The sequence below is a fragment of the Syngnathus leptorhynchus genome, chromosome 1 (assembly GCF_054491065.1).
Source record: "Syngnathus leptorhynchus isolate UIUO chromosome 1, UIUO_Slep, whole genome shotgun sequence".
NCBI classification, from domain to species: domain Eukaryota; kingdom Metazoa; phylum Chordata; class Actinopteri; order Syngnathiformes; family Syngnathidae; genus Syngnathus; species Syngnathus leptorhynchus.
The window spans coordinates 25,654,604-25,668,227 of record NC_141195.1 but is presented as its reverse complement, the minus strand read 5'-3'; the positions used below and the strand labels follow the sequence as shown (position 1 = coordinate 25,668,227).

The 13,624-nt window shown below is 47.4% G+C and overlaps 1 protein-coding gene across 3 annotated transcripts; it reads right to left on the bottom strand.

The window, feature by feature from the left end:
- Nucleotides 1-1,359: 1,359 nt before the first annotated feature.
- Nucleotides 1,360-8,582, bottom strand: LOC147063081 (putative ATP-dependent RNA helicase an3). Of its 3 annotated transcripts, XM_085938355.1 has the most exons (20): nt 8,085-8,582; nt 6,592-6,643; nt 6,334-6,381; nt 6,076-6,129; nt 5,784-5,996; nt 5,616-5,718; nt 5,419-5,532; nt 5,071-5,170; nt 4,837-4,972; nt 4,674-4,771; nt 4,250-4,348; nt 4,007-4,167; nt 3,665-3,809; nt 3,426-3,570; nt 3,188-3,238; nt 2,643-2,824; nt 2,452-2,569; nt 2,232-2,385; nt 2,036-2,160; nt 1,360-1,960 (listed from the first exon to the last, which is right to left on the bottom strand). In XM_085938355.1, exons 1-20 carry the CDS (start codon nt 8,127-8,129, stop codon nt 1,881-1,883), a joined length of 2,223 nt encoding a protein of 740 aa, XP_085794481.1. In that variant the 5' UTR covers nt 8,130-8,582; the 3' UTR covers nt 1,360-1,880. The 3 variants fall into 3 exon arrangements, with proteins under 3 accessions (XP_085794481.1, XP_085795297.1, XP_085756278.1); XM_085939171.1 differs by lacking the exon at nt 6,334-6,381 and having other exon boundaries at nt 8,085-8,581; XM_085900152.1 differs by lacking the exon at nt 3,188-3,238 and having other exon boundaries at nt 8,085-8,580.
- Between the last annotated feature and the right edge of the window lie 5,042 nt (nt 8,583-13,624).

The following is a 13,624-nucleotide window of genomic DNA, read 5'->3' as shown; positions in this document are numbered from 1 at the left end:
GAATTGAAAGACTCGCTTTTGCTTGACCAAAAACAACAACAACACTTGCATATGTCCCAATGGTCATCACCCATAACTTTGCTGCATGGGTAATTTGGAGAAAATCTTTTTGGGATCTGACGTGAGTTCTCCCCAGCAGCGAGTGACCAAGCACATTTCCGCTCGACAAACTATTTACACGTTATCTACACGCGAGATCCTTTCAGATCTCCACGTTAACTAAATACATTCACACCCTGATTTTTGTCATCACACTGGCTCGCTCTCTGAAATGAGACGGTGGCAAGTCCTCATTTGGCGGGGCAACTCGCCACCCGCCTGCCCTATTATCGTCAAAGTGTGCTTTGCAGAAACAGACTGAGCCGATCTCAAAGCTTGAAAAGTCAACAACCCATCCCCCCCCCCCCCCCCCCCCCCCTCCCCTCGAACCTCTGCCGGGAAACATTTGGGCCCTATGTATGCATTCATCCCATCCCCGACCGACCGACCGACCGACCGACCGCAACTAATCCAAAAACACTCAACAAAATACTGGAATGACTTTTTTTTTCTTTTTTGTTCCTTTTGTAAGAGAAAACTCTTTATGTGACTCTCCAGGATAGAGTGAGCAGGGAATTTTGGATCTCGGAGTCTTTTTTTCGTAGTGTTTCCTCTCCAAAGACACTTTTGGCCAAAAAGGGCTTCAAAAGTTTGTGGGTGGAGGCGGAGCATAGGGAGGCCAAGAGTTGGCACAACAGACTCGGCCACTCACCAATGGAACTTATTAATGATACAGAGTCCCATTCTCCCTCCCTCGGTGGCCCGATGACTGAAATACCAACTTTTGGCGACTATGCGCGGAACGTCTCGACTTGATGCCCAAAGCAGAGCTGCGGGTTCGACATCCGGGTTCGAGTAGCACGAAGCTTTGATGCTATCGAGAACCGGGGGTCAGATCATGAGGAAACACCTTTTGAGTTTCCTCACGGCAGTTTTACAAAGTTTAGTTTTGTTTTGCCAAGGTTTGATTTAGTTCAAGTCTAACTTGTTTCCTTCCAAAGAGAAATCAAGATAACAAACCCATACATGACATTTTTCACAGAACAGAAATAAGAGAAGCCAATGCTCGAATTCTTGAAGGCACAGTACAGAAACAAAATGATCTTCCTTTGTTGTTGGTGTTCATTTTTGCCAAGTCCTATGATTCTGTTAGCTGACGTTTCAAGTGAAGGGCAAATATGCTTGCTAGCCAATCCAATTTCCATACCAGAATGCCCCGGCCTGGGTCTCCTCAGACATCTGCATTTCTGCACTCCGGTTAAAAGAAAACTTATAAAAGAAAATTAAAACTAAGAGCAATATCTCAGCCAGCACTTCCTATGTCTGAATTTCTTTCAGTGTTGTTGTTTTTTTTGTTTGTTTGTTTGTTTTTTTTCTTCCTCAGTCAGTGGACATGCATGAAACACAAAAGATGACTCGTTGCTTGGGGAGAGGCTCGCTGGAAGGAAGCCTGTGTGACTGAGTCAAGGCATTTAAAAAAAAAAAAAAGAATGGAGCCAAAATTGAAATAGGAAAAGTCACGCACAAAGCATCCCACGGCGGGCGGGAATGTTGGAAAAGAATCAAATGGAAGAAAAATCCCTTTGCCATGTAGACTGTCTGATGTGAGATTTTAGCACAAAATCAAATTCCGATTATACTGTCCAGGGATGAGGTGTGAGAGGGACCTTAGAATTGCATGCACAGACAGGTTCGAAATGTTGACTAGGGCGGCGCCAGATGGGCTGAAGACAACCGACTTGAGCGAGAGAGAGAGAGAGAGAGAGAGAAAGGAAGACAGCTGAGTGGGGAGGAGGGGACAAAATATGCGTGTGGAAGCCAGAAAAAGAGAGAGAGAAAGCCTAGTTGCCCCACCAGTCAACTTGAGAGTGAGAGTAGTTGCCGCCGTAGCCGTCGCTTGTGTAGAAGGTTCCGAAGCCACCTGCGGAGCCCCAGAACAAAAAAAAAGCTCATGTTAACGCTCGGCCAGTCCAGGCAAAAGTACAGCCGCACGCACCTCCCGCAAAGCCACGGGCTCCTCCGTGTCCCGCTTGATTCCGAACGCCACGCCCTCCGAAACCTCCGGCGTTGCCCCCGGCGGCCGTCTGACGATAGTCGCGAGCTCCGAAACCGCCGGCGAACCTGCAAAGGCAATTCCGCCAAAGTGAGGTGGTTGGTAGGTGTTGACAGAAGAGGAAAGTGCCTCGGCGGACCTCTTAGAGCGTCCGCGGTTGCTGCTCTTGTGCTGGTGCTCATAAGCCAGGCTCTCCAGCCACGAAGGAACTTCCTGTTTGGCTTCCACCAAAATGTCCAGCAGGTCTTTAGTGATGTTCCCGTTCTTGTCGTTGAAGAATGACGTGGCCAGTCCTAAAGAAAAAAAGAGGCCTTATTTGAAGCTCGCCGACTGGCTATTTAGGGCCAATCTTATCTTACCCAGGTTTCCTACTCGTCCCGTGCGTCCGATACGGTGGACGTACTCCTCGATGTCGCTCGGCAGGTCGAAGTTGATCACGTGCTTGACGTTGGAGATGTCGAGACCACGGGCCGCAACCTGAGAGGTGGCGACAGAAGCCTCTAAAGTCTGAAGCACATGTGGCTAGACTCAAAATGGAATTTTTCCTCACAGCCGTGGCCACCAGGATGGGGCATTTGCCGGATCGGAACTGGCTCAGAGCCTCCTCTCGGTCCCTTTGGGAACGATCGCCGTGGATGCTGGTGCAGGCGTAACCTTCCCGGTAGAGGAAGTCCTCCAAGGCGTCGGCGCCTTTTTTGGTCTCCACAAATACCAGAGTCAGCGAGTCCTTCCCTAGTGGGCCAAAAGAAAGAAAGAAAAAGAAACGAGCGCAAATGAACTCAAATCTCTTTTTCTTTTGGCCACCTCGGTTGAAATGTGACAGCTGCTCGCTCACGTTGGTGATGACAAACATGCATTGCAGGACGCACGGATGAAAACGAGCAGAAATACATCAAAAGGAAAAAATAGGACCGCTGATTGAAAAGCCGAGCAGATGACTTTTGGAATCCAAACGCTTGGCATGTCGGACTACGGATCCCGCTCATGCCAGCCTTGCACGGAACCGATGACAACTCAGACTTGCCGGAACAAAAGAAATAAAAAATAATAATAATAAAATAACATGGATGTGAGATTCTCTGGTATAGAGCTTACCAGGCTTCTCCATGTTCTCTCCAGTATTGTCCTGCACTTCGCTGGGGATGACTTGGGATAAAACCACACCAAACCATCAACACCAAGGACCGACCGACCGACCGCCCGCCCGCCCTCGCGCCTTTACAGCAACCGCGTTGTGCGTCTGCTTTTGTTCTTTTGGGTGCGTGCCCGTGTGTTTTATGTGGAACGTCGCGAGCGGGATGACAAGAGCCGCGGTGCCTCGTGACCGTCTCACCTGTGGCGCTGAGCAGGTCCAGGAGAAAAGACCTCTTGTCGCTCTCTTCCACCCAAACCACCTTTTGAGTGATGTTCTCGGAGGTGGAGCCCACTCGCCCCACCGCCAGGAAGATGTAGTCATCCAGGAAATCCCTGGCCAGAATCTGTAGGGGCGAGCCGGAGTGGCGGCTTTTGCTCCAGTGAGGTCGCTTCCACGAGCGGGCGCGGACGGACCGACGGACCGACGGACGGACGTACCTGGATTTCTTTGGGAAAGGTGGCGCTGAACATCATGGTCTGCCGGATGTCTTTGGGCGGCATGGTGTCCTGTTCGACGATGCGGCGGATCTGAGGCTCGAAGCCCATGTCCAGCATCCGATCCGCCTCGTCCAGGACAAGATACCTGGAGAAAAGAGCGGCTGTTAACGCTGGATCGGGTCAATCGCTGCTCGAAATGTTTTCAATACATGTCCATTTTAAGAAGTGTTGTGATCTTTTGGAATCTTCATTTCGACCTTAATACGGAAATGGCAATAAACGGCGCTCGGCTCGGATCGGTCTCGAACGAAAACCTCTCGTGTCAGTCGCTCCGTATCTTACTTGCAATAGTCCAGTCCGATCTTGCCCCTCTCCATCATGTCCACCAGCCTTCCGGGCGTGGCCACCAGCAGGTGACAACCCCTCTCCAGATCTCGGATCTGCTGGCCGATGTCCGCTCCTCCGTACACGACGCAAGGACGCACTCTGGAGCGGTATGAAAACTACAACACAATTGTTTCAAAGAGGACACAAATCACATTGGGGCAGAGTTTTATTTTGACATTCTATCATATGGAAACTGACCTTCCGAGCTTCGTCATATATCTGTAGCGCCAGCTCCCGAGTGGGGGCCAGGACCAGAGAAATGGGGTACTGCTTACGACGGCCGTATTTTCCATTCTCCTACGACACGTCCGACAAAGGGTTTTAAATACGCAGCAACTCGGAGATGGAACTGTCCCCATTTGGATCCAATGTCATGCAATGCAATGCAATGCAATGCAATGCAATGCAATGCAATGCAATGCAATGCAATGCAATGCGTGGCATCCTTTTTAGGTGCAATTAAAAAAAAAAAGAGACACAGGCTTCTAATTTGTATTTCAAATCCATCTTTGACGACTAAATGACAATGAAATGCTGATCTCGTCTCATACTCGAGCCCAAATCTTTTCAGCCTACAGTAAAACCAAAGGATTAGGCCTTGTTTTGAAGCTAAATTCCATACCTGCCCAGAGGCTTTAGCTGCATTCAGAGCATCTCCTGGTCCCTCGGCGTAGATTTGACTTAGAATGGGCAGCAGGAAAGCCGCCGTCTTTCCAGAACCTACGCACGCAACATGGCAAAATCTTCAGCTTGGTTCTGCAATTCAAGACACAAAGAGGTCATACCCGTCTGCGCGCAGGCCATGAGGTCTCGCTTGGACTTAACGATGGGAATGGCGTATTTCTGGACAGGGGTGGGTCGGGTGTAGCGGCTCAGCGCAATGTTGCCCATGATAATCTCCCCCATGTCGATGTCCTGGAACTACACAACCAGAAAGGCGTGCCGACAGGTCAAACTTGGAAACAAAATGGCAGCTGGGGAAAAAAAAAAAAAAACTAAGACCTTCCATTCTGACTTACACTTTCGATGTGATGAGGGCAGTTCTGTCCAGTGGCCTCGACGGGAATGTCGTCGTATTTCTCAAAATTAATCCCAGTGTTGCTGGCGGAGAACAACTCGCTAGAGGGTCGAGAAAGAGGAGAACTTGCGGATTATTGTCCTAAGCGTATTTAACGCGCTCACGCCGGGCCGGGCCGCTCATTGGAGAATTCCGTACACATGCAGAATGTGGCTTTGGAGATGTTGTTAGCTGGCTACTGCCTAATCCACGCAGGGTTAGGCAAGACATTACCGAGAGACGGGCAGGACAAAAATGTCAAAATGATAACATTTCCCTTCATTCGCCACGGAAGGCCGGTTCCACTTACTGCTCGAGTCGTTCGTTGAGCGGCGTGGGTTTGGACCAGTCTCCATCGTTGCAGGCGTCCTCCACCCAGCGGCCGTTTCCACCCCCGCCGCCACTGTAGCCACCGTGGTCGAACCTAGCCAAAGAAAAAAAAAGAAAAAATCCAAAAAAAGGTTCCAACCTGAAGCATGACGTGACTCCAATTTGCCATCATCTCACCGTGTACGATTTGCGTTGCTTCTGTCATTAAAGAAAGCCGACTTTCCTCTATTATTTCCGAAGCTGCTGTAGGCGTCCTTGGCGGTGTTCCAACCGCCGGCGTCTGACGACAAGAAAAGGCCGTCAAGTTTCCCCGAGTGCGCAAATGTGTCCAAACGAGATGGCCACCTTTGTTTTCGTACAAGCCGAAGCCCATGGGCTGAGCGGGGTTGATGGGATTGAAGGAGCCGCCGCCGCCGCCGCCTCTGTTGCCGCGATAGCCGCCCATGCCTCCTCGGCCCCGCTCCATGCGAGGCGGGCCGCGGTTGTAAGCGTTGCCGCCGGTCATGCGGTTGTCGTGGTAGCCGTTGACAAAGTTGCCCCGGCCGCCGTCCCAACCGACTGGACAGAGGGACAAGACAACGAGTTCACAAGTGAAGTGACGGCCAGAGATTTCAAGTTGAGCGGAGAGGCTTCTTACAGGCGGCGGCAGGAGCGATGGTGTAGCCTGCCCTGGCAGCAAACACATTTCCTCCTAGAAGAAGAAGACCAAAAAGACGACGGTGTTTCACCAACCGTTGGGACGGTTACAAACGACACGACGTAAAACGGTGAGATAGCAGTGAAGCGAATGCAGCAAGTTAGCTCTCGAAAACGTAGCATTCTGAGTCACGTTTGGGCCTCGAGGACTCAGAGAAAAGTGTTTTGTTGGAAGAAGCACTAAATTGCTGCTCCTCACCATTTTTAGGACCATCTGTGTTCCGTAAATGTGGAGGAATGTATCTTCCTGCAGACACGAGAGAGACATCAGCCTCGTTCTAATAATCAGTGAGTAGGGCAATCAAAATGGAAAAACAACAATCTGTGGCTGCAAATTCACAACGCCACGTTACGGCCCGTTGCGGCCCGTTGCGGCTGCCTCTGAGGCATCCCTAACTTTGTTTGTGACTGACTGTGATTACCCGATCAAACTTGCAAGAACATAGGAAGCGCTTACTGTTGGGGCCACCACCTTGTCCGTCTGCCACATTCAAGTCTAGGACAGCAAGCTGGAGTTGGAAACACATACACAAAAAAAAAAAAAGTCTTTTTTTTTTTTTTTTTTTTGACACACATCATAAAAATACAAGGCCATAGCATGACCTTATCTCAGCGAATGTGAGGAACAATATTTGCATTAGCATTAAGCCAAGTGTGTTTTGACAAGGCAATGCTGCGGCGGTTTTAGCGACACATTGTGTCAATTCTCTTGGTTTCATGTTGAATTTAGGTTGAAGACGCAAGTGGACTTCAGTTTATTGCCATCATACACCTCAAATTTGAGCTTGCGTCCCAAAATCGGGTCACAAAAAAGAAAACAACCCAATTTGCTAGGTGGAGAAGTTGGGTCACAGTCCAATTTTTTGTTGTTTTCCACCCTTCATTTTTAAAAGTAAATCATATCAAACAAAAGAAAAATGAATTTCTTACTCCAAAATATGTGTTTGTCCAGCAACGTCGGACATAAACAATTAAAAAGTCTTCCCGCCTGTCCTAATTCTATTTTTTTGGACTATTTGGTTTTGGCACAGAAAAACAAACTTGATTTAAAAAAAAAAGAAGCAAAGTGCCTGAATAACATCCAACTGGAAATCAATTTTAGAGCACAAAGCCAGTATTCTCGATTGACAATTTAACAACCGGTTCCAAAAATGATGTCAATCAGTGGTGTCTGTCCCAAGACTTTCGCACTTTGTGGGTTTAAAATCAGCACGACTGAATCAGACATCAAATATCCGTTGATGAAGTGCAATCTGCGCCTTCTATTTCATGAAGTGGGTGGACAATAGATTTTTGGGAATCTCTTGATTTGACTGCTTAACCGAGCACACTGACAGTCAGTCGGCTGGCTGGCTGGCTGGCTGGCTGGCTTTTCTTTTCCTACGTCGCTCGTGACGCAGAAGAATGGAACATTTTCGCGACGCATGCGAGGACAAAAAGCTAGCTCGTTGGCTTTGACAGCAAAGTGTGACGCGCTGTCTGTCAAATGCAGAATTTGGAGCGCTCGGGCTCCACAGGCTCAAAGCTTTAGCGCACCTCCATTTTATTTGGTGTCGAGCTGCAAGACAAACGCAGTGAGATAATAGCGGACGGGTGCGTTGCATATGCTCACCGTGTCGCGCCGACGGAGGCCGCCGTTCTTTGCCAATCACTTTTCTGCATCAAGCATCATTTTATGAGCACTGTAACGCTCCGCGGAAGGATGCGTTAGGTTAGAGGGGTTTGAGGGGGTGTGAAATATTAAGGTGAGGTCAAAAGGATTGCGGGAAATACGTAGAACAGCTTGAGCGGTCGTCAGGAAAGTAGCAGACTGAAGCGCTCCCATTAGCATCTCGCTAGCTAGCGAGCGAGCTAGCTAGCGGTTGTTAGCCGGTATGCTAACATGATTCTAAGACTTCTTTTTTTCCCCCCTCGCATGACGCCACGAGCAAGATCAAACGAGCCGCTTACCTGTTGTTCTAGACCATGGACATTCTCGACGGACACATGACTCATCACTATGGAATATGGAGGAAAAATGTTGACGTTGAGAAAAAGACCTCTTTGTTTGCCGGGGTTCGATGTAATGTTATCGCCCCTTTGTCGCGTGCCTCGCCGCGACAAAAGAGATATTGGGCAGCTTTGCAAGAATCGTCGACACTTTGCAGAACGCACGCTGAAATTGCCTTGGAAGGAATTACACAACGGTGGTCACCGAGGTGCTACTTGATGCAAACCCAGCTGAGCTGATGTCGATTTGTTCTCCAGCTGGGAATGAAGATGTGTTAAGAAAGCACGCGTGCGTGAACAAAACCGAGAAAAAAAAAAAACATCCGGTGACGGTGGAAAATAAAGGTCAAATAAAAGGCTTGTGGAACGTTTCGAAATCAGCACAAAATAATCATCTCTCGTCTCTTAAACGTCGGAGAATATGTTGAACGTAGCGATACAATTGACTAGTTTTTTCAAGATTGAAAAATACCACGAGGTTCTGGTGCCAGGTGATTTGGATGATGCGCATGTGGGTGGGCTATGTGGGGTTCCTATTGTACACTGTAGACGCTCAGCATTTTGTACCTTGTTCATTTTGCAAAAGGGTTTCAGCTCAGCAATCTGGGGCGAATTGCATTTCAATCTGGTTTAGATCAGACCATCTCTCTGTTAACGCCATTCGGTTCTTGATTTGTCACACTGTGAGGTTTAAAAAAAACAACAACAATAATAATATCAGCAAAGCTGATGGCAGAAAGTGGAACGAGTATCATTCATCACAACTCTCCAAAAAGTGATTGTAAATGTTTTGAGAGGTAATTTGTTGCAGAAACTGCAATGGGACACTAGATGGTGCTATTTGATTTCAGAACAAACCAAACGGCTTAATCAGAAGCTACACTGTTGGGATTTGTTCATCCCCTCGAGTACTTTGTAGTAGGTTTGAATCGAATGACGAAACGGTCATAAAATGTCACAACATTTGGTTATATAGCAGAAGCAACCGCGATAAGTTAACTTTGCTCCCACAACAACGATAAATAATGATATCATGACCGTGTCCATGAAAACTGAGCATTCTTATGTTTGAAGGGAAATTGGATCTCGTTAGCTTTTAAAAGTGCAAAGTTTGAAGGGAAATGGGATCTCGTTAGCTTTTAAAAGTGCAAACTGAGGCCTCCCCTCCGAGTGTCATTGTAGATATCATCACCTGCCTCTTTAACATAATCATGTCAGAGCAATCTCCTCGCCAAAAGCCAAATGAATGCATTTTCCCCCCATGGCAACTGTGCAACTAGCTGCACAGTAGATAAAGCGGCTGGGGTGAGTGAGTGTGATCCGTGGTATGTATGCCCTCATCTTTTCTCACGTACATGGACCAGAAGGGGGGCACTATTCTGCAAATAGTCACTGGCGGTGGGTGGCAGATGGTGGGAGGGAGGGAGGGAGGCAGGGAGGGAGGAATGAAAGGCAGATGGAAAAATCACTTTCAACAACATCGCTGTCGAGTGTGTTGTTTTTTGTTTTTTTTTGTCCCCTTGGGTTAATGAAGACCAGGAAGAAAATGTGCAAGTTGGATGTGTTCATTTCGATCCAGTCACTTGTCTGAACCCGATTGTGTGTGATTACACCACAATGATCAATATTGCATTGTTTCAACGTCTGCGATGAATGTATGGCTGTTGCTATGGTTACATGCGCGTCAATTCCGTGAAGAAAGAAAACATGTCTGGGAGAAGACAAAGTGGCTGGCTGGCTGGCTGGCTGGCTGGCTGGCTGAGAAACCAGAGGAACGCACACAAACTTTGGGACCTCTGCAAACACGCGCCTGTCAGAATGAAGCACACACGGGGAGATACGGAGAATACGGCTTCTGCACAAGAAAGCTATTTGCCTCGATCTAGACGTAATTGCGTCATCGTTTTACAATACAATGGACTTGGGGAAGGAAATAAAACCCCTCGGATCTTAATATACAGTATGGGGAAATATGCGCGCGCACAGAAATGCTGACACTCCTGACTCAGCATTTTTTGGAAGCTTGTCAGATGAGCGACAGGGAACGGGCAGCCCATCCTTTCTTTCTTTCTTTCTTTCTTTCTTTCTTTCTTTCTTTCTTTCTTTCTTTCTTTCTTTCTTTCTTTCTTTCTTTCTTTCTTTCTTTCTTTCTTTCTTTCTTTCTTTCTTTCTTTTGTTGTTGTACTTTTACATCTCTTGAGTTGAAGTAACACTCAATGCCGTGTGCATGTTTGTGCGTTGTGTAGTAAATCTATTCTTTGCATCACCTCCAGATTACAGCCGAGGAGCTAAAAAGCAACGGAAGGCAACTTTTGTGGAGGACCAAACTGAAAAGAACAGAAAGCAATCTAATAGAATTGTAAAACTCGCCAGCACTTTTGGAGGGAAGAAATTAATTGGAAATGTGGCTGCAGGCACAACTCGTCCATTGTTGGAATTTGACTGACCCAGGAGAACACCACGCAGTCGGGAAGTTGCCATACGTTTCCGTTCACTTCTTTTGATGAATAGCACTCAAAAAGAAGAGAACAAGCCATGTTTAATATTCAAGATGATAGTGTTTGATTGACAGTTGAAGGTTTGATTTTTCAACATTTTCAAATCCTGAACTCTTTTTATGATGACCAGAACACTCAAATGTCGCTGTCCAATTGACATTTTATTTATCCTTCTTGCGCTCGGTGACTTTGATTCGTCCGACCTGCTGATCCATTTGAATTCACCTTGTTTCTTTTTTGCCAATAGATCCAAGGGTGTGTGATGGAATCCAGTCGGGGCTGGCGCTTGACGTGGACGCGCTCCCTCCTCGACATTGCCTCGCTCTCGGGGTTTATGTGAGCGTGAAATCCCACGATTGATGGTGCGCTGGCCTCATGAACACAAAGATGGCGTGGCGGCACTTTCAAGATGACTTGATCCACATTTTGGCTGAGCGTGACAAGACAGTTTCCCGCAAGGTTACGCGCCCCCTTTTGTTTTGGTTCTTATTTTCCAAAGCATAAACCAAGTTGTGCTTTGCACTTCTGATGTCTGCGATTCAAATGAACCGTCTCGTGTTCGTTTTCATCTTCTACGGCAACGAACGAATCGTCTGCGCCATCTATGGCGTCCCATTCACATTAAGACCAAACTCAAGGAGCTTTAGATGTCTATTAATGGGTTGCTCTGTAGGTCATCGGCAGTGTCGTGGAGTACTCAATATCTGGTCTGACACGGTCTATTCTCAGCCAAAGACACGCCAATCAACGAGATGTCTGCCTCTTCCACGGATGGGGGGCGGAGGCCGGTCAAGCGGGATTTTACAATCCAACGTGGCGGAATTGGAGACGGTTTAGGTATGTCTGAGCAGCCAATTGCCGCCTCCGCTCTTTGCCCTCCATTTGGTGAGACGATCACAAAAGTTGTGTTGTTTTAGCAAACTGGGACAAAACAATTGCGTTGATGAGATAATAATGGCCGCGCTGTCGGCAATTCACCGTGTCAATGTTCATTTGAAAGTAAGTTTTGTGGAAAACTATATTTATCGTCATTAACGGCTTAAGTTGCCATCGTTAGCTAATGTTCACCGTGTGTGTGTGGCTAATACTTTGGTGTTTTTGATTCCTTTACAAAAACCTTTTGTTTTGTTTCGTTTCTATCATGCATAGAAATGCGAGAAACGACTACGCAGTTTCGTCCATAAAATAGAGTGAGTTGAGCGGGTTTGTTTGTTTTATGAACCCCTTTTAGATCCCATTCCTAGCTCTTAACGCTAAAGCTTTGACGAAGACAAAGACAAAAGGTGAACGTACTATCACTTGGAGCTGCATTCCGGTTGTGTCGTAAGCAAACAATTTTGCCCCGACGCCATTTAAGCTGGCTCTATACCAACAACTCGGAAGACACAATTGTGTCAAAGTACGGATGATGTCATCCAAGCACGCAATACTATTTGTTTCACATGTTGCAGAGGGGCCAGCCGGACTGTGCGGGTAAGACGGGGTCGGTCTTCACGCTTTAGGGTTAGAATGCCAAGATTTACATGGAGAAAATGGAGAAACATCTCGTGAGCACACGAGGATTGAGTCTTAGACTAAGCGGGATGATTCCACATGATGAGTCCCAGGTTACTTTGTCATCGCATGCTTGTCCAAAGTTGTTCATGGGGCCAGGCACAGCGGCGTGACAGCTGCGTGCGTATGACTTTCCTTTCACTTGAAGGCTTGCTTCCCTTAGACTGGCGAATTCTCGCGTGTCGAGACGGCAAAAGGGGCGGAATTCAACGGTGCCATCTTAATTCCACGACGTCGGATCAATTCCTCATACGCAGATGAGCACGGTTCCCGATCGAGACGCGTTGCGTTCGTCATCGAGTATTAATAACCCTTGCTTCGATGAGGTAAGCGCTATTTGCAGCGTGAGCGAGCGGAAAACAGTTGCCGCGGGCCACTCTCTCAGCGACAAATGAGCCGGCGCCGGCACGCCACCGAGGCCAGCGAGGAGACCGAGGCTCATATTCACACCAGTTATTTATGGGCACTGCACACGTGTGCCACAAACAGGGACTACATGGACAATGTTTGGAAGACAGACAAATTCATGGACCCCAGAGCAGCAATCCTGATTGATGGATGCCTTATTGACGTTTCAATGGTGTCAAAAAGGTGAAGAGGGAGATAGAATGCTGACTCTAACTCAACAACTAACGCAATTATGGAGGGACTGATTAAATGGGGATTTGAATTCATGAAACTTGGGCGCTCTTTTCACTCTGAAATTGGTAGCGTTGATGTTAGCTGGCTGGCTGGCTGGCCGTTAGCCTTTGTTAAGTGACTGAAAGATACGCCACAGAATTTAACCTCACTAATTATTTATTTTTTCCGAAATTCAAGTCTTTTTCAGTTCAGTTGAGGTAAACGTTCACTCGCTTTTGTGGTATCATAACTAAAACATGATGAAAAGATCTTCACTGGCACAAAGTAACATTTGGTTTGGGCAGAACATACAATTCACGGAAGATCTGCTTGACTAGATAAGCTTCATTTTGTTTCCGGTGAGGAGAGTCCACATAACCATGGGGCAGATCCAACTTGGGTAGAAATGACATCACCCGGTTACTCCTCAGAAAAATACCTGCGCAGGTCGAGCTGAGAAAGACAACAGCTGAAATTGCAACATTACTAAATGATCCGTGACAGGAGTGAGCACACAAAGCAGGAGCGGGGAAAGTGGGTCAAGTGGACCCTGGGAGAGCAGGCTAGGAACCAACTGCCACCAGATCCCACTTCTCTCCACATGAAATGCAAATGAAAACCAGCCGGATGGATAGATGGATGGAGAGGTGCTAAAAAATCAAAGCCCGGGAGAACGGCCCCCCCCAACCTCATCTGCATTTTCAATCGAGAGTGAGAGGAGAGGCAAAGAAAGATGTGCAGAAGAAGCTGCAGACAAATGGAAGATGAGAGAATATAAGCAAAGAATAGGAATCCCGCAAGACTAACAAGAAGATGGAAGACAGTAAG

What these genes read in the sequence shown, in the direction of transcription:
- LOC147063081 (XM_085938355.1), bottom strand. Translation starts at nt 8,129, where the DNA reads ATGAGTCATGTGTCCGTCGAGAATGTCCATGGTCTAGAACAACAG. An exon ending in CATCGCTCCTGCCGCCGCCT is followed by an intron (nt 5,997 to 6,075) that starts GTAAGAAGCCTC and finishes CCCTCTGTCCAG; the next exon opens with TCGGTTGGGACGGCGGCCGG. An exon ending in CAGCTAAAGCCTCTGGGCAG is followed by an intron (nt 4,349 to 4,673) that starts GTATGGAATTTA and finishes GACGTGTCGTAG; the next exon opens with GAGAATGGAAAATACGGCCG.